We start from the raw sequence: 23,222 nt of genomic DNA on the forward strand, positions 1-23,222 counted from the left end.
CAGCGCTCCTCAGTAACCATGCCAGCTAGTCCCTCTAAGCAGCTGGATTCCGCAGCCAGAATACTTACATCCCTGGGGCCCAAAGGGGCTCACTAAACAACGTGCCTTGTCCAGGCCGCGTTTTTTTTGTAATTTTGTATTTTTTTGTCTCCTGGTCTTGTCCTTTGTGAAGCCTCAGAACAGTCGCAGCAACCCAGCAAATCGACAATTCGTGTTTTCAGTAAATTTACCGAAATCGCATTCCATTCTTTACACTCCTGCTTCTGCGCAGACATGCGCCCTTAATGACGTTTGTCCTAAGTCGCTCTCCGTTCGCTCACAGGCTTCTTTGCGCGTGCGCTTCCCCATTCGCCTGCAGCAATGGCCTTCCGGTGTCAGCGTGACAGCTATGCCCGAGAGGTGCGGCGTCCTGGGCGAGGCACTTGAGACTGTTGGGCCGATAAGGCGGTTTGGGGAAGAGGGCGCCAGGTAGAGGGAGTGTCAACATGGGATTCAGTCCCGGTGTGGAGAGGGCTGGGATCGAGGCTTATTCTCTCATCCCTCTCTGTTCAGTTCACCACCACCGTGGTCTCCTGCCATCCCGCGGAGCTGCAGACTGAAGGGAGCAACGGCAAGAAGGAAGTGCTGAGCGGTTTCCAAGTGGTGCTGGAAGACACACTGCTTTTCCCGGAGGGCGGGGGACAGGTACAAGCCGCTCTCTTCCCAGGAAGCCCCCAAATTTCTTTGTGCTGAGGCAGAAAATGCTCTCCTGCCCCCTTTTCTCAGCCATCACGAATTCAGATGAGCTTTAATTCATTTTGTTATTCACTTAAGTATCTAAATGCTTATCTAAACATAACATATGCTAGATATTATTCCAGGCTGTAAGGATAACAGGTGAACAACGCCGTGCCTTTATATACGTGGAATATTTATTGAAGACAACTGTGTGTGCTAGGTATAACAAGTATTAAATAAAAACCGAGTAAAGAGGAAGACTGATGGGATGCTTGTCTAGATGAAGGGTAAGTTATTTCAGTAGAGAACTAAATGAAGTGAAGGGCTGAGTCTTTGCAATTATCTAGTGGTGCTGGCGGCAGGGGGCGTATTCAGGCAGATGAATAGCACATGCATACAAAGGCTCAGAATTAGTTTCCAGTATTTGTTAGGGACTGAAAAAGATGTTACTGAAGGAGTTCGGATGAGATAGACGGGTTAGCAGAGAGGATACTTATCAGTGCTTTGATGAGGACTAGGTACAACATGAGTGCAAATGAGGTACATTGTGAACATGGAAGAGGAGGATGATAACACCAAAGGTAGACTTTATGAGAAAGGCTTTTCTTTTTTTTTTTTTTTTAAAAGTTGGGGTTTCACCGTGTTGGTCAGGCTGGTCTTGAACTCCTGACCTCAGGTGATCCGCCTGCCTTGGCCTCCAAAGTGTTGGGATTACAGGCGTGAGCCACCATGCCCGGCCAGAAAGGCTTTTGTAGCATAGATAATAATAATAGCACAAAGGCAGAAAAGCCTGAAAGAATCTGACAAGCCTAGTTAACTAAATAGTCCAATATAGTTGGAGCCCATGGTGTGTGTTGATGACAGGCTAGAGATCACATGCCCAGTTACTGGGGGCCAGTGCAGAGGGCCTTGAAGGATGTGTTGGCCAGGCATGGTGACTCACGCCTGTAATGCCAGCACTTTGGGAGGCTGAGGTGGCTGGATCTCTTGAGGGCAGGAGTTTGAGGCCAGCCTGGCCAACATGATGAAATCCTGTCTCTAGTAAAAAATATAAAAATTAACCAGGCATACTGGCAGATGCCTGTAGTCCCAGCTACTTGGGATGCCGAAGCATGAAAATTGCTTCAACCCAGGAGGCGGAGGTTGCAGTGAGCCAAGATTGCACCGCTACACTTCAGCTTGGGGGACAGAGCAAGACTCCACCTAAAGAAAAAAAGATGTGTTAAGGTGTGTGGGCTTCATTCAGGAAACTGCAGTGAATTATGCAGGTTTATTTTATTTATTTATTTTTTTTGAGATGGAGTCTTGCTCTGTTGCCCAGGCTGGAGTGCAGTGGCCTCGGCTCACTGCAACCTCTGCCTCCCAAATTCAAGCAATTCTCCTGCCTCAGCCTCCTGAGTAGCTGGGATTACAGGCGCACGCCACCACGCCTGGCTAATTTTTGTATTTTTAGTAGAGACGGGGTTTCACCATGCTGGTTGAGAACTCCTGACTTTGTGATCTGCCTGCCTTGGCCTCCCAAAGTGCTGAGATTAGAAGCGTGAGGCACTGTGCCCAGCCTATTTATGTATTTTTTTTTTTTTTGAGATGGAATTCGCTCTGTCGCCCAGGCTGGAGTACAGTGATGTGACCTCAGCTCATTGCAGCCTCTGCCTCCCAGGTTCAAGCGATTCTCCTGCCTCAGCCTCCTGAGTAGCTGGGGTTATAGGCACATACTACCATGCCCGGCTATTTCTTTTTTATTTTTTTAATTTTATTTTTTTTAAAAGATGGGGTTTCACCATGTTGGTCAGGCTGGTCTTGAACTCCCGACCTCAGGTGATCTGCCCGCCTTGGCCTCGAAAGTGTTTGGATTACAGGTGTGAGCCACCACGCCCGGCCCCTTTTTTATTTTTAAGAGACAGGATCTTGCTATGTCACCCAAGCTGGAGTACAGTAGCATGATCCTAGTTCACTGCAGTCTTGAACTCCTAGGCTCGAGCAATCCTCCTGTTTTAGCCTCTCCAGTAGTCAGGACTACAGGTGCACACCACCATGCTTGGCTGATTTTTTGAAGAGATGAGGTCTCGCTTTGTTGCCCAGGCTGATCTTGAACTCCTGGCCTCAAACGGTCCTCCCACCTTGGCCTCCCAAAGTGCTGGGCTTACAGGTGTGAGCCACTGCTCTGGCCTCCACACAGGTTCTTAAGCAAAGAAGTGATAAGAGAGAACATGTTCAGCAGACTTGGTACAGAGAAAGTTCCGATTGCGTATCAGTCATTGTTACAGTGATTCTCCCAACATGAAGATTTCCGTGATCTGCTGAAGGAAAACCTGTGACCTCAAGTATCCATTGAAGGTCTCATTTTAGACATCATTTCTTTCAGGAAGTCTTTTCTGATTCCCCAAGACTATTAGGTCTCTTTCTTTTGAGATGCTCTAGCATCATATACTTTTTCATATTATGGCATGTTATAGGTTATATTGCGATTGCCTGTTTTCCAGCCTGTGTTCTCTAGACTCTTAAGTTCCATGAGGCACCATGTCTTGTTAATATTGTGTTCTTGAGGTGGCACAGTGTCTTGTAAGCAGTTGGCACTTGAAACTTTTTAAAATGAATAAATTAACTTTTTTTTTTTTCTTTTAAGGGACAGTGTCTCACTCTGTCACCCAGGCTGGAGTGCAGTGGTGCACAATCATAGCTCACTGAAGCTTCAACCTTTTGGGCTCAAGTGATTCTCCAACCTCAGCCTCCCAAGTAGCAGGAAGTATCATGGCCTACTAATTTTTTATTTTTACCTAGAGGCGGGGTCTCACTATGTTGTCCAGTCTGATCTCAAGGGATCCTCTTGCCTTGGCCTTCCAAAGTGGTGGGATTACAGGAAGAAGCCACCATGCCCAGCCTAAATGAACATTTTTGAATCTAATTCTAGTAGCAGTGCAAGAGGTTGGAGTAGAGGGAGGGAGGAAAATTCAGATCATTTTAGAAACTACTAAAGATAAGAATCTAGACTAAGGCAATGAGCATTGAGGATTAAGGTTCTTTGGGTTTTACTAAAATTTTTGTTGCTATAGTTACAATCTTTTTTTGTTTTAATTCTGTTATTCTGAAGATCACAACACATAGATGTTTAGAATGAAAAGGACTGAGAATCCTCTCACTGAGCAAAGTGGCCTCATCTCAGTTGGCATTGCCTTCTCCCACTCCCTTAGGGAACTCAAATTCTGGGTCCATCTCTCATCCTAGAGGGTCTTTGTACCTAGGAGTCAGGATGAGCCCTGCCTTGCCATTGATTACCTTTACTTATTTCCACCAGCCTGATGACCGTGGTACAATCAATGACATCCCTGTGCTGAGAGTGACTCGCCGTGGGGAACAGGCTGATCATTTCACACAGACACCGCTGGATCCAGGAAGCCAGGTTCTGGTCCAGGTAGACTGGGAGCGGAGGTTTGACCACATGCAGCAGCATTCAGGTAAGGGCTGGGATGGGGGACATAACACTGGGGCAGTTGCCATGTATGGGGATGCCGTGATAACTGAGATACGGTTTGGGTTCTCTAGGAGTTAAACCGTTTAAAAGAGATAGATTGTTCAGAATCAGCTGTGATTCAGAAAGGATATGCTAAATGTTGTAATAGCAACATGAACAACTGAAGTGAAAAAAGATATTAGAATAACTGCTGGATTTAGGTGTTATCAACTGGATCTAGGTTGATAAAATTAGGTATTATCAACAATTATCACTTAATAGCTCCATCTGGATGCCTCACAGCCTTTTCACACGCAAAATGTCCAGAATGAAATGAAAAGCCTCCCCCTCCCTCCTGGTGTTTCATTAGCATCTTGTGTGTTCATGGCAGGGTATCAGCATACACCCTGTCACTCAAGTTCTGGAAGGCATTCCAGATCCCTCTTCAGGCAGAGATAGCCAGCCAGTCACTGAGTCCTGTTGGTTGGTGTTCTAAGTATTTCTCCACTTCTTTCCACTGTCACTGTCATCCTAGTCCCAGCTCCCAACTGTCTTTCTTTGGACCTCTCTAATAGTTTCCTAGTTGATTGCCCCACATTCAGTCTTGCTCCTCTGTAGCCCATTCTCCATAAAGCACCAGAACAATCTTTTTTTGTTTTTGAGACAGAGTCTTGCTCTGTTGCCCAGGCTGGAGAGCAATGGCATGATCTTGGCTCACTGTAATCTTGCCTCCCAGGTTCAAGTGATTCTCCTGCCTCAGTCTCCTGAGTAGCTGGGATTACAGGAGTGTGCCACCATGCCCACCTAATTTTTGTATTTTTAGTAGAGACAAGGTTTCACCATGTTGGCCAGGCTGGTCTCGAACTCCTGACCTCATAATCCGTCCACCTCAGCCTCCCAATGTGCTGGGATTACAGGTGTGAGCTACCATGCCCAGCTGAAGAATCTTAAAAATGAAAATACGGCTGGGCGCTGTGGCTCACTGCTGTAAATCTAGCACTTTGGGAGGCTGAGACGAAGGATCACTTGAGGCTAGGAATTCTACACCAACCTGGACAAGATAGTGAGACCCTGTCTCAAAAAATAAATATAGGCCTGGTGCAGTGGCTCATGCCTGTAATCCCAGCATTTTTGGAGGCTGAGGTGGGCAGATCACTTGAAGTCAGGAGTCGAGACCAGCCTGGTCAACATGGTGAAACCCCATCTCTAAAAATACAAAAATTAGCTGGGCATGGTGGTACGCATCTGTATTGCCAGCTATTCGGGAGGCTGAGGTAGGAAAATCACTTGAACCCAGGAGCTGGAGGTGGCAGTGAGCTGAGATGGCACCACTGCATGCCAGCCTCGGTGACAGAGCAAGACTCTGTCTCAAAAAAAAAACAAAACATAAAGTAGAAATGTAAACAAGAAAAATAAAAACAACAACAAAAAATATTTAAAATAAATTTTAAAAAGTGAAAATATTATGTCACTCCTCTGCTTAAAGCTCTTCAGAGGCTTCCTGTAGGTCCTTGTGTAAAGCCAAACTTCTTACTGTGGTGTACAAGCTGTATCTGGGTAGCTCTTGTCTACTGCTCTAGCCTCATCCAATGCCCCGTCACCTCTTGCTGGCTGCATCCTGGTCGTGCTGGCCATGTCTGGATTCCTTTGACATACTCTGTTTCTTTCTTCCTTGAGGCCTTTGGCTGTCTTGTTTCCTCTTCCTTGATAGTCAGTTCCATCTCTTTCTCCTTTTCTTCCTCCTCTTCTTCTTTCTCCTCATCATCACTCTTGTCAATCAGGGGTGCTGCTGTATCTCTGATGTCAAGCCTTGTGCCTTGCATGTGGTAGGTACTCTAAATACTTGTTGAATGAATGAATGCGGCATATTGGAACTTAAGTTCGGCCAGGTGTGGTGGCTCATACCTGTAATCCCAGCACTTTGGGAGGCCAAAGAATGTGGATCACTTGATGTCAATAGTAGAAGACCAGCCTGACCAACTTGGTGCAACTCCATCTCTACTAAAAGTACAAAAATTAGCTGGGCGTGGTGGTGCACGTCTGTAATCTCAGCTACTTGGGAGGCTGAGGCATGAGAATTGATTGATCCTGGGAGATGGAGGCTGCATTGAGCCACTGCACTCCAGCCTGAGTGACCCAATGATACTCTATCTCAGAAAAAAAAAAAAAAAAGGAACTTAAGTTCAAGTCCAGCCTCTTAAAAGTTATTTGATCTCTCTCGGCTTTAGTTTCCTCATCTGTGAAATGGTATCATAAGGCCTCTTGCAGAATTCTCACTGTGATTTTCAGTAAAGTATCTAAAGTGCCTAGCAGCTCTTCAACAAGGAGAATTTCTGTGCTTTTCTCATTGTGGCTCTATTTTATCACTGTGAGAGTATGTAGGCTTCTCACTTTTCTCCTGCCTCTTGCTCTCTTCGCTTAGGGCAGCATCTCATCACAGCAGTTACTGACCATCTGTTTAAGCTGAAGACAACATCATGGTGAGTGGGAGGCACAAGACTAACTGTAGGCAGGCCTATCCAGCACTGGGAGGGAGGCTGTGGTGGGAGGATCTCTTGAGCCTGGGAGGTCAAGGCTGTGGTGAGCTGTGGTTGACACCAAATTGCAGCGTTGGTGACAGAGCGAGCTTGTAAAAAAAAAAAAAAAAAAGTGGTGAGAGGGCATGCTTGTTCCAGTTTTTAGAGGAAAAGCTTTCAGCTGCTTGTTCAGTAAGATATTATCTGTGGCCACTCTACTTCTGATAGGGAGCTAGGGAGATTTCGGAGTGTGATTGAGCTGGACAGCCCCTCTGTGACTGCAGAGCAAGTAGCTGCCATTGAGCAGAGCGTCAATGAAAAAATCAGAGATCGGCTGCCCGTGAATGTCCAAGAACTGAGCCTGGATGATCCTGAGGTGGAGCAGGTCAGGGTAGAGCCGGTGGGTGGCTTCTGCAGAATGGCTCTCCAAGGGCTCCTCATCAGATTCAGACAGCCCCTACCCTCTTGTTGAGTCCAGGTAAGAGGCCGGGGTTTGCCAGATGATCATGCTGGGCCCATTCGGGTTGTTACCATCAAGGGCATTGATTCCAACATGTGCTGTGGGACCCATGTGAGCAATCTCAGTGACCTTCAGGTAAGTGAGGAAGGGCTGTGGAGTGGTTGAGAAGAGGGATTGGGCGAGAGGGGATCAAATGGGGCTGGGAGTGGCAGAGGGGGATAATCGAGGACTCCTAAGTGATAGGTTTCTCCTGCCCTCAGGTTCTAGGATCCACTGTGGTTTATGTATGAACATGTGTATGTGTGTTACCCCCTTACCTCATGTAGGTCATTAAGATGCTGGGCACTGAGAAGGGGAAAAAGAACAAAACCAACCTGATATTTCTGGCTGGGAACCGGGTGCTGAAGTGGATGGGGAGAAGTCATGGAACTGAGAAAGCACTGACTGCTCTGCTGAAGTACGCCTCTTCCAGCCCCTTCAACTGCCTCCCATTTCTGAGATTTGGGACATAATCTCTTACCTCTGGGAGACAAGATGCAATCATAAATGATAAAGTGCTTTGGACAGTAAATCAGAACCACAAAAAATGGTTGATTTCTTTGTATCTTTTCTCCCAGTTGCCTGAAAGGCCTCTTAAGAATATCTCCTGCAGGGAGGCACTCTAGCAAGAAGGGAATTATTGATTTATGCCCCCAACATCAGAAACAACTGGGAGGCTGGGGAGGTCTCCACTGATCTTTCTCTTACAGGTGTGGAGCAGAGGATCACGTGGAAGCAGTGAAAAAGCTCCAGAACTCCACCAAGCTCCTGCAGAAGGTGATTTATTTCATGGAGGGTGGAGAGGGCATGGGCTCTGGCTAGAATAGGCTCTCCAGATTTGGTCTTCTGCCTAAGCAGATGTGTAGTTTGTCAAAGTGGGACTGAGGGAAGCTGATACTCTGTATTGTTATCCTTTCCACTTACCTACTGTTATCATATCTATTTCAGAATAACCTGAGTCTGCTCAGAGACCTGGCTGTGCACATTGCCCATAGCCTCAGGAACAGCCCAGACTGGGGAGGTGTGGTTGTATTACACAGGTGAGAAATTAGGGGCTGGAGACAAGGAAGGGGGGCTGTGTTGGGCTTAGGGCTCAGTGTCTTCTCTATACGCAATGTACAGTGGGAGGTGGGTATCTCACTGGTATTCTTAAGGTTGAGTAGATCTTAAGAAATATGTTACCTCCCAGGTCTCCTGGGTTTGATTTTGATATTAACATCTTTACTATAATTCTGTGTCTTTCTTCCTTTACTGTAACTCTGTTTCTTTCTTTCTTTTTTTTTTTTTTGAGATGGAGTCTTACTGTGTCTAGAGTGCAGTGTCATGATCTCGGCTCACTGTAACCTCTGCCTCCTGGGTTCAAACAATTCTCATGTTTCAGCCTCTTGAGTAGCTGGGATCACAGGCATGTGCCACCACACATGGCTAACTTTTGTATTTTTAGTAGAGATGGGAGTTTTGCTGTGTTGGCCAGGTTGGTCTCGAACTCCTGACCTCAAGCAATCCACCTGCCTCAGCATCGCAAAGTGCTGGGATTACAGGTGTGAGCCACCGTGCTCAGCCTGTATCTTTCTTTAGCACTAATCCTTACCTGCTTTACTCACTAACAGATTTCTGCTTATCCTGGTGAATCCTATTTAAGGGAGATGGAAACAAACCCAGAGGTTAATTACAAACTGCTAAGAGCCAGCAAGCTGCCGTCTTAGCCAGTACTCTCTCTTGGCTATGTGCACAAATAGGCAGCAGCAAGGCCAGCCTCAGAAGGAGGGGCCAGGCTTCCTGCAGTTTCACAGCCACCACTCCAACCTGGGTCTAACGTCTGTGTCCTTTGTTGTAGGAAGGAGGGTGATTCAGAGTTCATGAATATCATTGCCAATGAGATTGGGTCAGAGGTAAGAGGAGCATGAGATTCTCTACCCCGGCCCGGGTAGAGACCTAGGGAGACATATGTGAGGGGCGCGGGTTTAGCTGAAGTCCCTCTACATGCACACATAAGGAGTAGGGAATAGCAATTCATTCAATACTGTTTTCTTAGCACTGGCTGTGCACCAAGCTCTCTTTTAGGTGTTGAGCTAGATCTATGCTATTGCTCTTTCTAAGGGTGTGATGTTTATCAGCTTCTGAGCTCCTTTTATCAGAGCTCTAGCTCCTCAAAGCCATTCAGGTTTATGTGTGCTGAGGATCCAATATTAGAAATACAGGAGTGGGCTGGGTGTAGTGGCCCATACCTGTAATCCCAGCACTTTGGGAGGCCAAGGCGGGTAGATCACTTGAGGTCAGGAGTTCAAGACCAGCCTGGCCAACATGGTGAAACCCCATCTCTACTAAAAATACAAAAATTAGGCTGGGCATGGTGGCTTATGCCTATAATGCCAGCAGTCTGGGAGGCCAAAGTGGCTGAGTTGCCTGAGTCAGGAGTTTGAGACCATCCTGGGGCAACATGATGAAACCCCATCTCTACTAAAATACAAAAAATTAGCCAGGTGTGGTGGCGTGTGCCTGTAGTCCCAGATACTAGGGAGGCTGAGGCATGAGATCTCTTGACCCCAGTAGGTGGAGGTTGCAGTGAGCTGAGATTGCTCCACAGCACTCCAGCTTGGCCTACAGAGTGAGACTCTGTCTCAAAACAAAATGAAACAAAAATTAGCCAGGTGTTGTGGTGAGCACCTGTGGTCCCAGCTACTTGGGAGATTGAGGCAGAAGAATTGCTTGAACCTGGGAGGCTGAGGTTGCAGTGAGCCGAGATTGCGCCATTGTACTCCAGCTTGGGAAACAAGAGCAAAACTCTGTCTCAAAAAAAAAAAGGAAATACAGGAGTGGGCAAGCCTCTTTGAAAGCCGCCCCGTACATTTTCCTCTTCCTCTGACTTTACTTACTCTTCCCGCTCCTGATAGTCTCTAGCCTAGAGATTTCCAGGTCTCTCTTTTTTTGTTTGTTTTTTAGAGACAGAGTCTTGCTCTGTTGCCCAGGCTGGAGTACAGTGGTGTGATTATGGCTCACTGCAGTCTCGAACTCCTGGGCTCAAGCAGCCCTCCCGCTTCAGCCTCCTGAGTTGTTGGGACTACAAGCATGAGCCACAGTGCCCCACTATCTCTTTTGTATTTACTCCAGAACCCTTCTTTGGAATGCCTACTGTGGGTAAAGCATTGTGCATCTCTCTTTCATAATTCTTTTGTATAGACAGAACTGATTCTCAAAGAGCTCATGTTCTAGTCTGGGAGACAAATATGTGTGTTGACATTTATAATTTAGAGTGATAGAGTGATGCTAGAGGTGGAGGAGCATATTACCTGAAGGATAGGGAGGTTTCAGGGGAGGGGGCCTTAAAGACTGCTTAGAGGTCATCCAGACAAGGGGCAGAGGCAGCCAGGCAGAGGGAAACCTGGTGGTTTAGGCAGTGGCAGGCATAGGATGCATGGTGGGGAAAAGTTTGCAAGAGTGAAACCCTGAAAGGCATTTCATGCTTAGCCAGGACCAGCAGTCTTCTGCCACCTTCTTAGTGTCTCAGGTTTCCGGAGTTGCTCTCAAAAAGTTTCTTGGCCCGAGTGGGCCAGAGTGGAAGGGCTTTATCATCATTCATCAGGAGCGTCACTTGGTGGTTTGGGGGAAATATCTGTTCTTAAGATTGAAGAGTATGTTTAGGGTTTAGGGGGGTTGACTCTGTCTACATCCTTAATTATCAGGGTTTACCTCCTTGTTTTACCACCTAGGAGATCCTCCTGTTCTTAACCGTGGGTGATGAAAAAGGTGCTGGACTCTTCTTACTGGCAGGGCCACCTGCGGCTGTGGAGACCCTAGGGCCCAGGTAATCCTGTGTGGACTTTCTTGCACATGTGGTAGAGCCTGTATCCTACAAATACATTCCTTTACTGAATCAAAGGACCATCACATCTGTGATCTCATTTAATTCACATCATGGGCATGTGAATTAAATGAGATCGCAGATGTGATGGTCCTTTGGGTTTGAGCAACTTTCCTGCCTCAGCCACTCAAGTACATACCACCACACCCAGCCAATTTTTTGTATTTTTAGTATAGATGGGGTTTCACCATGTTGGCCAGGCTGGTTTCGAACTCCTGACCTCAAGTGATCCGCCTGCCTTGGCCTCCCAAAGTGCTAGGATTACAGGTGCTCACCCTGCTCCCTGGAGATTAACATAATTTAGCCCAATTCATAGACACTGATGTTGTTTCCAGTTATTCACTCGTATGTGATCATGGTACATCTTTGTGCACATGGGCAAGTGTTTTTTTTTTTTTTTTGAGATGGAGTTTCACTCTTGTTGCCCTGGCTAGAGTACAGAGGCGCTATCTCGGCTCCCTGTAACCTCTGCCTACAGGGTTCGAGCGATTGTCCTGTCTCAGCCTCCAGAGTAGCTGGGATTACAGGTGCATGTAACCACGCCCAGCTAATTTTTATATTTTTAGTAGAGACAGGATTTTATCATATTGGCCAGGCTGGTCTGGAACTCTTGACCTCAGGTGATCCGCCTGCCTTGGCCTCCCAAAGTGCTGGGAATATAGGCATGAGCCACAAGCCTGGCCTACGACCAAGTGTTTTTAAGAAAGATTCCTAGAAATCATCTACTCTTCTTATTCCTCCTCCAGTCCCTGGAAAGACTCAGGGCTGTCCTTGGGTTTTTTGGTGACTTTTCCCTCAAAGTCTCCCTGACTACACCTCTGTTCTCCAGGGTGGCTGAGGTCCTGGAAGGCAAAGGAGCAGGCAAGAAAGGCCGTTTTCAGGGCAAGGCCACGAAGATGAGCCGGCGGCCCGAGGCGCAGGCGCTTCTCCAGGACTACATCAGCACGCAGAGTACTAAGGAGTGACGACTTAGGGCGTTCACCTCCTGTCTCCACAGGAATCTTTTGTTCAATAAAATCGTTTGACTCAGAATGGTTGTGATACCGCTTATATTTATATGATTAATTCATACAGTATACTCTAGCGTGCTTGTGTGGTTACTTTCTGTTTGTAAATAGGTAATTTCCTAATTTAGTTCCTGCTGGACATAGCCTACATGAGGAGTGGGCATTATGTTGACGAAATATATTCATTTATCTAAACTCAGCTGAAACATTTCTTCAGTTGCCTAAGGAGAATGCAGTTTAGTCCGGAGTCTTGACCTAGGTAGGGATCAGCCTATTCAAATCTTGTTTTCTTCTTTTTTTTCCCCCCTATTTCTTTTACCAGTCTTGTTTTTCAATAACTTTGTAAATAGGTCAGGAAGCCATGAAAGTATATGGTAGAAAGATGCCGGCTGGGTATGGTGGCTTACGGCTGTAATCCCAGTACTTTGGGAGCCTGGGTTGGGTGGATCACCTGAGGTCAGGGGTTCAAGACTAGCCTGACCAACACGGTGAAACCTTGTCTCTACTAAAAATAAAAAAATTAGCCAGGCATGGTGGTGCACACCTGTAATCCTAGCTGCTTGGGAGGCTGAGGTAGGAGAATTGCTTGAACCCGGAAGGCAGAGGTTGTAGTGAGCTGAGATTGCGCCACTGCACTCCAGCCTAGGTGGCAAAATGAAACTGTCTCAAAAAGAAAAAAAGGAAGATGCCCAAGTCTGAAGCAGTCAAAGGATGGAAAAGATAAACTATGTTGGTCTCAAGCTCCTGACCTCGTGATCTGCCTGCCAGCCTCCCAAACAAAGCTGGTGTGGTAATCTTAATAATATCAGACAAATTGGACCTTAACCCTTTTCCCACTTGAAAAAATAGGGCAACTTGCTGCCAGAGTTCATTTAATTTTACATGAACACACTATTAGAGGTTGAAGCAAATCTGACTGATTTTCAATGTGAAAATAAAATATAAAAACTGTTCTTGGAGTTATTTCTGAACAGAACAAATCCTAATGTAACAGAAATGTTTATGATGATCAGTACCTAATAATTTTTTCCCATGTGGTAAATTTCAAAGCATGGAACAACACAAAAGTGGAACATCACATTCTGCACAAAAATACTGCGTTTCAGCCGGGTATGGTGGCCCATGCCTGTAATCCTAGCACTTTGGGAGGCCCAGGAGGGTGGATCACGAGGTCAAGAGATCAAGACCATCCTGGCCAACATGGTGAAACCCCATCTCTACTAAAAATACAAAAAAATTAGCCAGGCATGGTGGTGGGTGCCGTTAATCCCAGCTACTGGGGAGGCTGAGGCAGGAGAATCGCTTGAAGCCGGTGAGCTAAGATCATGCCACTGGATTCCATTCTGGGTGACAAGAGTGAGATTCCGTCTCAAAAAAACAAAGTATGTTTAAAAAGTTTCCTTCAATCCTGCCACTTTGTTTACCCAATTTCTCTCTCTAGAACCAATCACTTATTTTTTATTTTTTGAGACATAGTCTCACTCTGTTGCCCAGGCTCTAGTACAGTGGCACAATCATGGCTCACTACAGCCTCAACCTCCCAGGCATAGGTGATCCTCCCACCTTAGCCTTCCAAGTCCTTAGCTGGGACTGGAGGTGTGCACCACCACACCAGGCTAATTTTTTGTATTTTTGTGGAGACAGTGCTTTGCCATGTTGCCCACACCGGTCTTGAACTCCTGGGCTCTAGCAGTTTGTCTACCTCGGCTTCCCAAAGTGCTGGGATTACAGGTGTGAGCCAGCAGCCTTTTATCAATTTCTTGTATATCCTTCTGGTAGTATTTAAAAAAATAGATGTATATAAATCTTCCCTCTTTTGAAACATAAATGGTAGCACACTGTATATTCTTCTGCATCTTGCTTTTCTCAGAGTGCTATGTTTTAGATAAAACCATAGAATAAGATTCATACTATATGAAATGGGCCCATTAGTGGGAGAAAGGGAAATATTTGCTTCACAGAAGCTTCCTTATAGAAGGACTCAGGCAGCATTCCCTTGAACAGAGACTCAAGTGAATTTGTCTCTGTGTGTGTGTGAAATCTCTGTCTTTGTTTCATTAGGGTGTGCCTTAGTCTGATCTGACTGCTATAAGAAAATAACAAAACCTAGGTAGCTTATAAACAACAATGTATTTCTCACAGTTCTTGAGGCTGGGAAGTCCAAGATCAAGGAGCTGGCAAATTCAGTGTCTGGTGTGAAGGTTCAAATACTGGTTCATGGACAGCCATCTTTTCCTCACGTAGTGAAAAGGGTAAGGAGTCTTTCTTCGGCCTCTTTTATAATGCACTAATCTCATTCATGAAGACTCTGCCCCTGTGACCTAATCACCTCCCAAAGGGTCCACCTCCTAGTATCACTTAGGGGGTTAGGATTTCAACATATGAATTTTAAGGGGTACACAAACATTCAGAACACAGCAGGGTGCAACAAAAAGAACAGTGAGCTGCTTGCTCGCCACCACTCAGGTGGGTTCTAGTCACTTAGACCTATTTTATTATCCAAAGTCAGGCAAACCTCCTGCCAGAACACCAGTCATAAACTCAGACTGTGTTAGGGTAGCCTGGATGTTTGGTATCCCTGCTGAGACTCTTTGAGCTTCAGTTTCTTGACCTGAAAATGAGGATGTGAGCTGGGTGTCCTAAGAAAGAAGGAGCCTTGTGAAATAACTAATCTTATAAGAAAAGGCATAAACATGCCAGGCGCTGTGGCTCACGCCTGTAATCCCAGCTCTTAGGGAGGCAGAGGGGAGGATAGCTTGAGCCCAGGACTTCGAGATCTGCCTGGGCAGTATAGTGAGACCCCATTCTCCACAAAAAGGAAAAAAAAAAAATTAAAAAAAAAAAAGGCATAAACATTTGAGCCAATTATGTGAAAACAGTAATTGGTTGTATAAAGAAAGGGAAAATAAAGCAGCAGTTTTTGAACTGGTGATGTCATTCTTGCCTGTCACTGAGGCCCTAATTCAGTGCCCCAGGGAGATGGGGAGAACAACTTGTGTTCAGGGGAAGGGTGTATTTTCTTGCATGAGGTTCACCAGGAGATAAATGAGTTCATTGACTGGAGTAATAGAGTTTTAGGTACACACACACAGGTTATATATTCGGAATATTGCTATAACCTACTTTATGGCATAGAAATAGTAAGGGGGGCTCCTTGGCTTCTAAGGAAATTTTTTTACACACGTACCCATAAATTGCTGAAGACATAGCTGCTGTGGGTTCCAGTAAGGTGATGCATGTAGGTACTGGAACAAATGTTAGTATGAAAGATGAAAGGTGTCAGGTGGAAGAGACCCAGAGCAGTAGACAGACTGAATTCAGGAAGGCACTGTGCCCATGTCCCGTGCTCCACCCTGCCCTGGAGTCCTGAGTGGAAACCAGTGAGTCGGCCAAGCTATGCTAGAATGCCAGGTCTTTCCCTGAATGAGAACTTAAATAAGCTTCAGGGCCCCACCTGGTACCAGCAGGAAAACAGTGTTTGCTCTAATGAAAAAAATCTTTTTCAGAAAGCGTCTGTGTCTCCCATTCCTTTCCAGAATTTGATCCAAACTATGACTAAAGTGTTCTCAACAGAGGGCAAGCAGGGATATTTGGGAACCAGTGATGGCAGAGTTTCCTTCTTTCTCTGGAAAGGTCTGTAGCTTCTGTGCAGAATACTGCAGGCAGAGTGCCAGGCTCCAAACTAAGGAACAAGCAGGACTTAGTTAACTGACCTGGGGTTTTATCTGGAGCAGAAGAGGCTCTCACAGGGACAGCTTTCTCTCTCTTTTGCTGAGCCATAAACTCCCTGCAGAAGTGACCTGTGGCAGAGGCCTGTTAGTAAATATCCCTGTTGATTTTAAAACACCAACTTCAAAGCCAAGAGTTTGGAGGAGGGAGAGGGATTGAGGAGCTGTTGGTCAAAGGATACACATTTTGAGTCAGGAGGAATAAGGTTTCTTTTTATGTTGTTGTTGCTTTTTGTCTGCTTGTGGTCTTATTCTGTTTCCTGGGCTGGAGTGGAACAATCTTGGCTCACTGCAGCCTCAACTTTCCTGGGCTCAAGCAATCTTCCCATTTCAGCCTCCTGAGTAACTGGGACTACAGGTGTACACCTGGCTACTCTTTTCCTATTTTTTGTGGAGACAGGGTCTTGCCATGTTGCCCAGGCTGGTCTTGAACTCTGAGTTCAAGTGATCTTCCTGCCTTGGCCTCCCCAAGTTCTGGGATTACAGGCATAAGCCACCTTGGTTGGCCAAGAGAGGAGAAATAAATTTAAGAGAACTGTATTAGTACACAATGACTGTAGGTGTTTAATAACAGTGTATTAGGCCAGGAGTGGTGACTCATGCCTGTAATCCCAGCACAGTCTCACAAAAAAGAATGACCCTAATCCCTGTCTTTTCCTACACAAAAGATGACATCCGACAGGGTTAGTGATGATGCCTCTGTGATCTAGGACCAGAGGTACTCTGACACCCAAATCTTGCTGTGATTCTGCTTTCATGTAGTCTCAGCAAGTCTGATGGGATTTTGCACATACGGAACCTCTACCCCTGTACAAAAGCGGTGGTCTGATACACTGCCAGAGCCTGCTCCTAGGCTGGAGGCCTCAAGCTATAGTCCTCAGTAAGACTTCTGAATAAAATTAATTAATTAATTAATTAATTAATTAATTTAGAGATGGAGTTTCGCTCTTGTTGCCCAGGCTGGAGTGCAATGGTGTGATCTCAGCTCACCGCAACCTCCACCTCCCGGGTTCAAGGGATTCTCCTGCCTCGGCCTCCTAAGTAGCTGGGATTACAGGCATGTGCCGCCATGCCTGGTTAATTTTTCTGTTTTTAGTAGAGACGGGGTTTTGTCATGTTGACCCGGTTGGTCTCGATCTCCTGACCTCGTGATCCGCCCACCTCAGCCTCCCAAAGTGCTGAGATTACAGGCGTAAGCCACCACATCCGGCCTTGACTCCAGCTCTTCAGAGTATCTAAAGTGACCTTGATGGACCGTGGAAGAAATCACGACACAAATGGAATTCCTTGAATAAAAATTGATTGACTTAAAAAAAAAAACAGCACATAAGTGATACATGGCTGATAGCTCTTTATAAACTGGATCTCTCAGGATTAAATAAGTCATTTTAGGACTTGGGGCATTAAGGAGATTGAGGCTATCTTGCACTTTTGGTAAGGAAAAATACCCAAATAAGCAAGTTATAAATAGAAGTGAAGGCCGGGCGCGGTGGCTCAAGCCTGTAATCCCAGCACTTTGGGAGGCCGAGGCGGGTGGATCACGAGGTCAAGAGATCGAGACCATCCTGGTCAACATGGTGAAACCCCGTCTCTACTAAAACTACCAAATAATTAGCTGGGCATGGTGGCACGTGCCTGTAATCCCAGCTACTCAGGAGGCTGAGGCAGGAGAATTGCCTGAACCCAGGAGGCGGAGGTTGCGGTGAGCCGAGATTGCGCCATTGCACTCCAGCCTGGGTAACAAGAGCGAAACTCCGTCTCAAAAAAAAAAAAAAAAATAAAAATAAATAAATAAATAAATAGAAGTGAAAACCTGCCACTGTAATGTTGTCAGGTCCTCTAGTTTTACCTCTATTAGGGCAGGTAGGCATATTAAAATGCTGGAACTGAAAAGTTAGAGGTGTATTCTTTATGGGGTCTGAAAGCTATGCCCCTAATCCGCTACGTTTAATTCCAAGCCTGTCTGTCTCCTCGTTTTTGTTGCTCAGGGCTGATTTCGATGGAGACAGTATTGCATGAGTTTCACTAACACTGCTAGAAAGTGTTTTTCCTGTTTTTGGAACCCTTGTGTTGGTGAATTGGGGATTTCCACTCCGCTTGGAAAAGGCTGAAAGTCTGCCTTGGTGAAAGAGTTTAGCTGCATAATTTTTCTTTGCTTTATCATTGCTATCTGTCATCAGCAAAATTAACCCATCCTGAAGTTCTGCATGAAAACAATTTTAAAAAAATTAATCAATTAAGAACATTAATTTTTTTTAAAGATGAGGTCTTGTCTGTCACCCAGGCTGGAGTGCAGTGACACAATCATAGCTCACTGTAACCTTGAACTCCTGGGCTCAATCTATCCTCCTGCCTCAGTCCCCAGAGTAGCTGAAACTATAGGCTTACATCACTATGTCCAGCTAATTTAAAAATATTTTTTTGTGGAGACAAAGTCTCTCTTTGTTGCCCAGGTTGGTCTCAAACTCCTGGCTTTGAGCAGTCCTGCTACCTCAGCCTCCCAAGGTGCTGGGATTACAGGCATGAGCCACCACATCCAGCCCCATATTTTTTTTTTTTTAGAGACAGGGTGTGCTGTGTTGCCCAGGCTGGCCTCAAACCCCTGGGCTCAAGCGATCCTCCCACCTCAGCCCCTTGAGTAGCCAGGACTGTCATTGGGTGCCACTACACCTGGCTCTTTGTTTACTTATTTAGAGGCATTAAAACAATTTTGAATATCTTCTGCTCATGTAATTTGCTTCCTGCCCCAGACCAGAATCCTTTAGCGATGTGTCTTAAAACCAGGCACCATTCTTTGCAATTTGACAGCAGAGGGTGCTGTGAGCCTGTGGCTGCCAAGGCCTCTGCCAGAAGAAAGAAAAAGGTGAAAGAGCTCCTCATGCAGCCAGCCTGAAAGGAGGCTTCTGGCTGTCCTGTTCCCTGTGGCTTCTGATGACCTTGCCCATGGGATATGGAGTAAGGCGTTCCCCAAAATGTAGGCAGGGAATCAAAGGACAAACTGTGGCCTTTTGGAAATTATTTATCACCTCTGTTTTTGATGAGTTTCAATTCTTCTCCAATTAAATTGATGCTCAATATTTTGTGTATTTAACTCCATCATTCTAGCCGAACCAGATATTCCTTTTTTTTTTTTCCTGAGACAGGGTCTTGTTCTGTCACCTAGTCTGGAGTGCAGTGGTGTGATCCCGATTCACTGCAACCTTCACCTCCCAGGTTCAAGCGATTCTCACTCAGTCTCCTGAGTAGCTGGGATTACAGGGTGTCCACCACCATGCCTGGCTAATTTTTGTATTTTTTATGTGGCACCTTTTATGTGGCAGCTAAAAGGAGACAAAGAATCAGACTGACATGAAACTTGACAGGAGACGGGAATTCACCATGTTGGCCAGGCTTGTGTCGAGCTCCTGACCTCAAGTGTTCCACCTGCCTTGGGCTCCCAAAGTGCTGGGATTACAGGTGTGAGCCACCACACCCGGCCTTTTTTTTTTTTTTTTGAGACAGGGTCTTGCTCTGTCACACAGGCTGGAGTGCAGTGGCATGATTTTGGCTCACTGCAATCTCTGCCTCCTGGGCTCAAGCGATCCTCCCATATCAACCTCCAGAGTAGCTGGGACCACAGGTGTGAACCATAGTGCTCTGCTAATTTTTGTATTTTTTGGTGGAGATGGGTTTTGCCTGGGCTCAATCTATCCTCCTGCCATAGCCCCCGAAGTAGCTGAAACTATAGGCTCACATCACTATGTCCAGCTAATTTTAAAATTAGCTGCGTGTGGTGTCATGCACCTGTAGTCCCAGGTACTCTGGAGGCTAAGATGGGAGGATCACTTGAGCCTAGACTTGAGCAGTGAGCAGTGATTGCACCGCCACACTCCAGCCTGAACGACAGAGTGAGACCCCCAATAAAGGGTAAGAATCAAAAAAATAAGTGCCAGGCGCAGTGGCTCATGCCTGTAATCTCAGCACATTTGGGAGGGTGAGGTGGGCAGATCGCCTGAGGTCAGGAGACTAGCCTGGACGACAGCGTGGTGAAACCCCATCTCTACTGAAAATACAAAAATTAGCTGGGCATGGTGGCGGGTGCCCGTAATCCCAGTTACTCGAGAGGCTGAGGAAGGGGAATCACCTGAACCCAGAGGGGGAGGTTGCGGTGAGCCAAGATCATGCCATTGCACTGCAGCCAGGGCAACAAGAGCAAAACTCCATTGAAAGAAAGAAAAAGAGAAAGAAGAAAGATAACGAAGGGAAGAAAGAAAGAAGAAAGGAAGGAAGGAAAGGAAGGAAGAGAGGGAGACAGGGAGGGAGGGAGGCAGGGAGGGAGGCAGATGGGAGTGGGAAAGGAGAAGGGGAGGGGAGGGAAGGAGAGGGAAGGGAACTGAGAAATGAGCAAAGACTCGCTGAAGATGAGGGCATCAGGCAAGCAGGTATCTGGGGGTAGAGCAATGGAGGGGTGGGCAATGCCAAGGCCCTATGCCTGGAGGGTACTTGGCCTTCTCCAGGGACCTCAGGGGCTGGAGGGGCTGAATGGGGGCTGCAGGGAAGTGGGAGGAGATGCAATTAGAGAGAAAGGGGTCTTGTGGGTTCCTGTAAGGTTACAGCTCTTACTCTGAGTGAGATCCCACCCATAAGAGGCTTTAAGCACAGGGCGAGTGTCTGACATTCATTTTAAAGTAATCAGCATGGCTGCTGTGTTGAGAGACTGTAGGGGGAGGTACAGGAGAGGGTAGAGGAGGGGGCGTCTGTTTGGAGGCTGATACTGTGATCCTGGTGAGAGGAGATGGAGACTCAGGTCATGGGGAGGAGTGGGTTTGGACATACTTGATGATTGGATGGCGGAGGGAGGGAAAGAGAGGGGTGAAGGATGCTCTGCTGGGGCGGGAACAAGGATCTGGGGGTGCCTTGCTGGGCCCTTCATTGCTGTGGCAGTGTTGGGGGATGGGAAGCTGTAAGCAGACAGGGAGGGTCTCCAGGGATTATAGGGGTTTAGTCAACTTGAGCAATCAGCCTGTTTTCCAGCCTCCTGCCCTGCAGCCTGTTTTCCCCTAAACCCTATGTGGAATGTGGGCCCCTTGTTGTTTGGAACCAGCCCCTGACAGACCCCAACTCATAGATGAACCAGAGTGAACGTTCCTCAGGACTGTGCTAGAGCCTGCAGCCCAGCAGGAGCACTGGCTTCATGACCATCACGTGTGACCTATGGGATGGCACGAGGCCTCACTGCATCTGGACAATTGGGACCCCTCCTCCACCAGCGAGGACGCACCCTCTCCCGTTTCCATCACCCTGGAAAACCCTCCTGTCACTTTCCTTGGGGAGACACTGCTTTGGAGAACACGCCCAGTGTCCTCCTCACTTGTGCCGAGTAAAACTCCTATTGATCAAAACCTGCATTCTCTGGCGGTGGCTCACAGTACTTCGGGAGGCCGAGGCACGGTGGATCACCTGAGGTCAGGAGTTGGAGACCAGCCTGGCCAACATGGTGAAACCCCGTCTCTACTAAAAATACAAAAAATTAGCCGGGTTTGGTGGCATGCGTCTGTAATTTCAGTTACTCAGGAGGCTGAGGCAGGAGAATCGCTGGAACCTGGGAGGTAGAGGTTGCAGTGAGTCAAGATTGTGCCACTGCACTCTGGCCTGGGTGACAGAGTGAGAATGTCTAAAAAAAAAAAAAAACGCAGAAAACAAACAACAACAACAACAACAATAAAACCCTGTGTTCTCATGGCAAGCCATTTCTTACTTGCCAGGAGAACCAACCCCATTCTTGTCGGGGAAAGTGCTGGCAGCAGGGGCCCTGGAGGAGCTCAGGAGCCCGTGTCTCTGTGCTGGTGTTCGGAGACTGATTGCAGCTCTGGACGTTGTGATTATAGCTCAGTCTTTACTTACTCATTTCTCTTAAAAAAAAAAAAAAAAAAAAAAGGTTTTTTGCCCCCTTCTGTGAGGTCATGCCTGAGCCACCACCTGAGCCTGGAAACCGGCTGCAGACCCTCAGCTCCGCCCACTGCCTCCCGACCATGGACTTCTGCAAAGTGAACGAGCTTTGGGCCTTTGTGAAGATGTGTAAGCAGGATCCAAGTGTTCTGCACACCCAGGAAATGCGCTTCCTGAGGGAGTGGGTGGAGAGTATGGGGAGTAAAATACCACCTGCTGCTCAGAAAGCTAAATCGGAAGAAAATACCAAGGAGGAAAAACCTAATAGTAAGAAGGTAGAGGAAGACTTAAAGGCAGACTTACCATCAAGTGAGGAAAGTGATCTAGAAACTGATAATGAAGGTGTGATTGAACCAGACACTGATGCCCCTCAGCTCCTCAAGAAACGGGAGATGAGAATGCAGAGATAACAGAGGAGATGATGGATCAGGCAATCGATAAGAAAGTGGCTGCTATTGAAGCCCTACATGATAGTGAATTGCAGAAAGCCACTGACTTACATTCACAGATGCCATCAAGCTGAATCCTCACTTGGCCATTTTGTATGCCAGGAGGGCCAGTGTCTTCGTCAAATTACAGAAGCCAAATGCTGCCATCCGACACTGTGACAGAGCCATTGAAATAAGTCCTGATTCAGCTCAGCCTTACAAGTGGCGAGGGAAAGCACAGACTTCTAGGCCTCTGGGAGGAAGCAGTCCATGATCTTGCCCTTGCCTGTAAATTGGATTATGATGAAGATGCAAGTGCAATGCTGAAAAAAGTTCAAACTAGGGCACAGAAAATCGCAGAACATCGGAGAAAGTATGAGCGAAAACGTGAAGAGCGAGAGATCAAAGAAAGAATAGAAAGAGCATGAGATTGCCCAGAGGCGGGAAGAAGCCAGATGACAGCCAGGAAGGAGCTCAGTATGGCTCTTTTCCAGGTGGTTTTCCTGGGGGAATGCCTGGAATGGGAGGTGGCATGCCTGGAATGGCCAGAATGCCTGGACTCAATGAAATTCTTAGCGATCTAGAGGTTCTTGCAGCCATGCAGGATCCAGAAGTTATGGTGGCCTTCCAGGATGTGGCTCAGAACCCAGCAAATATGTCAAAATATCAGAGCAATCCAAAGGTTATGAATCTTATCAGCAAATTGTCAGCCCAATTTGCAGGTCAAGCATAATGCCCTTCTGATAAATAAAGACTTTGCTGAAGGAAAAGCAACCTAGATCACCTTATGGATGTTGCAATAATACAAACCAGTGTACCTCTGACCTTCTCATCAAGAGAGCTGGGTGCTTTGAAGATAACCCCTACTCCTCTCCCCAAATGCAGCTGAAGCATTTTACAGTGGTTTGCCGTGAAGGTATTCATTCAGATAATGTTTTCCTACTAGAAATTACAAACTTTAAACACTTTTTAACCTTCAAAATATTTAAAACAGGCCGGGCGCGGTGGCTCAAGCCTGTAATCCCAGCACTTTGGGAGGCCGAGGCGGGTGGATCACGAGGTCAAGAGATCGAGACCATCCTGGTC

At 46.7% G+C, this 23,222-nt stretch overlaps 1 protein-coding gene and 1 pseudogene across 2 annotated transcripts; both read left to right on the forward strand.

Annotated features, from left to right (window-relative positions):
* The first annotated feature begins 299 nt into the window (after positions 1–299).
* Positions 300–12,251, forward strand: LOC108289790 (alanyl-tRNA editing protein Aarsd1). Of its 2 annotated transcripts, none has more exons than XM_017509348.2 (12): positions 300–399; positions 553–684; positions 4,013–4,172; positions 6,591–6,648; positions 6,913–7,069; positions 7,163–7,279; positions 7,471–7,601; positions 7,894–7,960; positions 8,132–8,223; positions 9,021–9,075; positions 10,894–10,988; positions 11,875–12,251. In XM_017509348.2, the coding sequence occupies exons 1-12, from the start codon at positions 361–363 to the stop codon at positions 12,008–12,010; spliced, it is 1,239 nt and encodes a 412-aa protein (XP_017364837.1). In that variant the 5' UTR covers positions 300–360; the 3' UTR covers positions 12,011–12,251. The 2 variants fall into 2 exon arrangements, with proteins under 2 accessions (XP_017364837.1, XP_017364838.1); XM_017509349.2 differs by having other exon boundaries at positions 6,913–7,060.
* A 9,540-nt stretch (positions 12,252–21,791) lies between these two features.
* LOC108289793 lies at positions 21,792–23,066 on the forward strand (annotated as a pseudogene).
* Positions 23,067–23,222: the final 156 nt, after the last annotated feature.

This window comes from Cebus imitator, unplaced genomic scaffold (assembly GCF_001604975.1).
Source record: "Cebus imitator isolate Cc_AM_T3 unplaced genomic scaffold, Cebus_imitator-1.0 Scaffold415, whole genome shotgun sequence".
Lineage (NCBI taxonomy): Eukaryota > Metazoa > Chordata > Mammalia > Primates > Cebidae > Cebus > Cebus imitator.

What these genes read in the sequence shown, in the direction of transcription:
- LOC108289790 (XM_017509348.2), top strand. Translation starts at nt 361, where the DNA reads ATGGCCTTCCGGTGTCAGCGTGACAGCTATGCCCGAGAG. An exon ending in TCCCGGAGGGCGGGGGACAG is followed by an intron (nt 685 to 4,012) that starts GTACAAGCCGCT and finishes TATTTCCACCAG; the next exon opens with CCTGATGACCGTGGTACAAT. An exon ending in CCACATGCAGCAGCATTCAG is followed by an intron (nt 4,173 to 6,590) that starts GTAAGGGCTGGG and finishes CTCTTCGCTTAG; the next exon opens with GGCAGCATCTCATCACAGCA.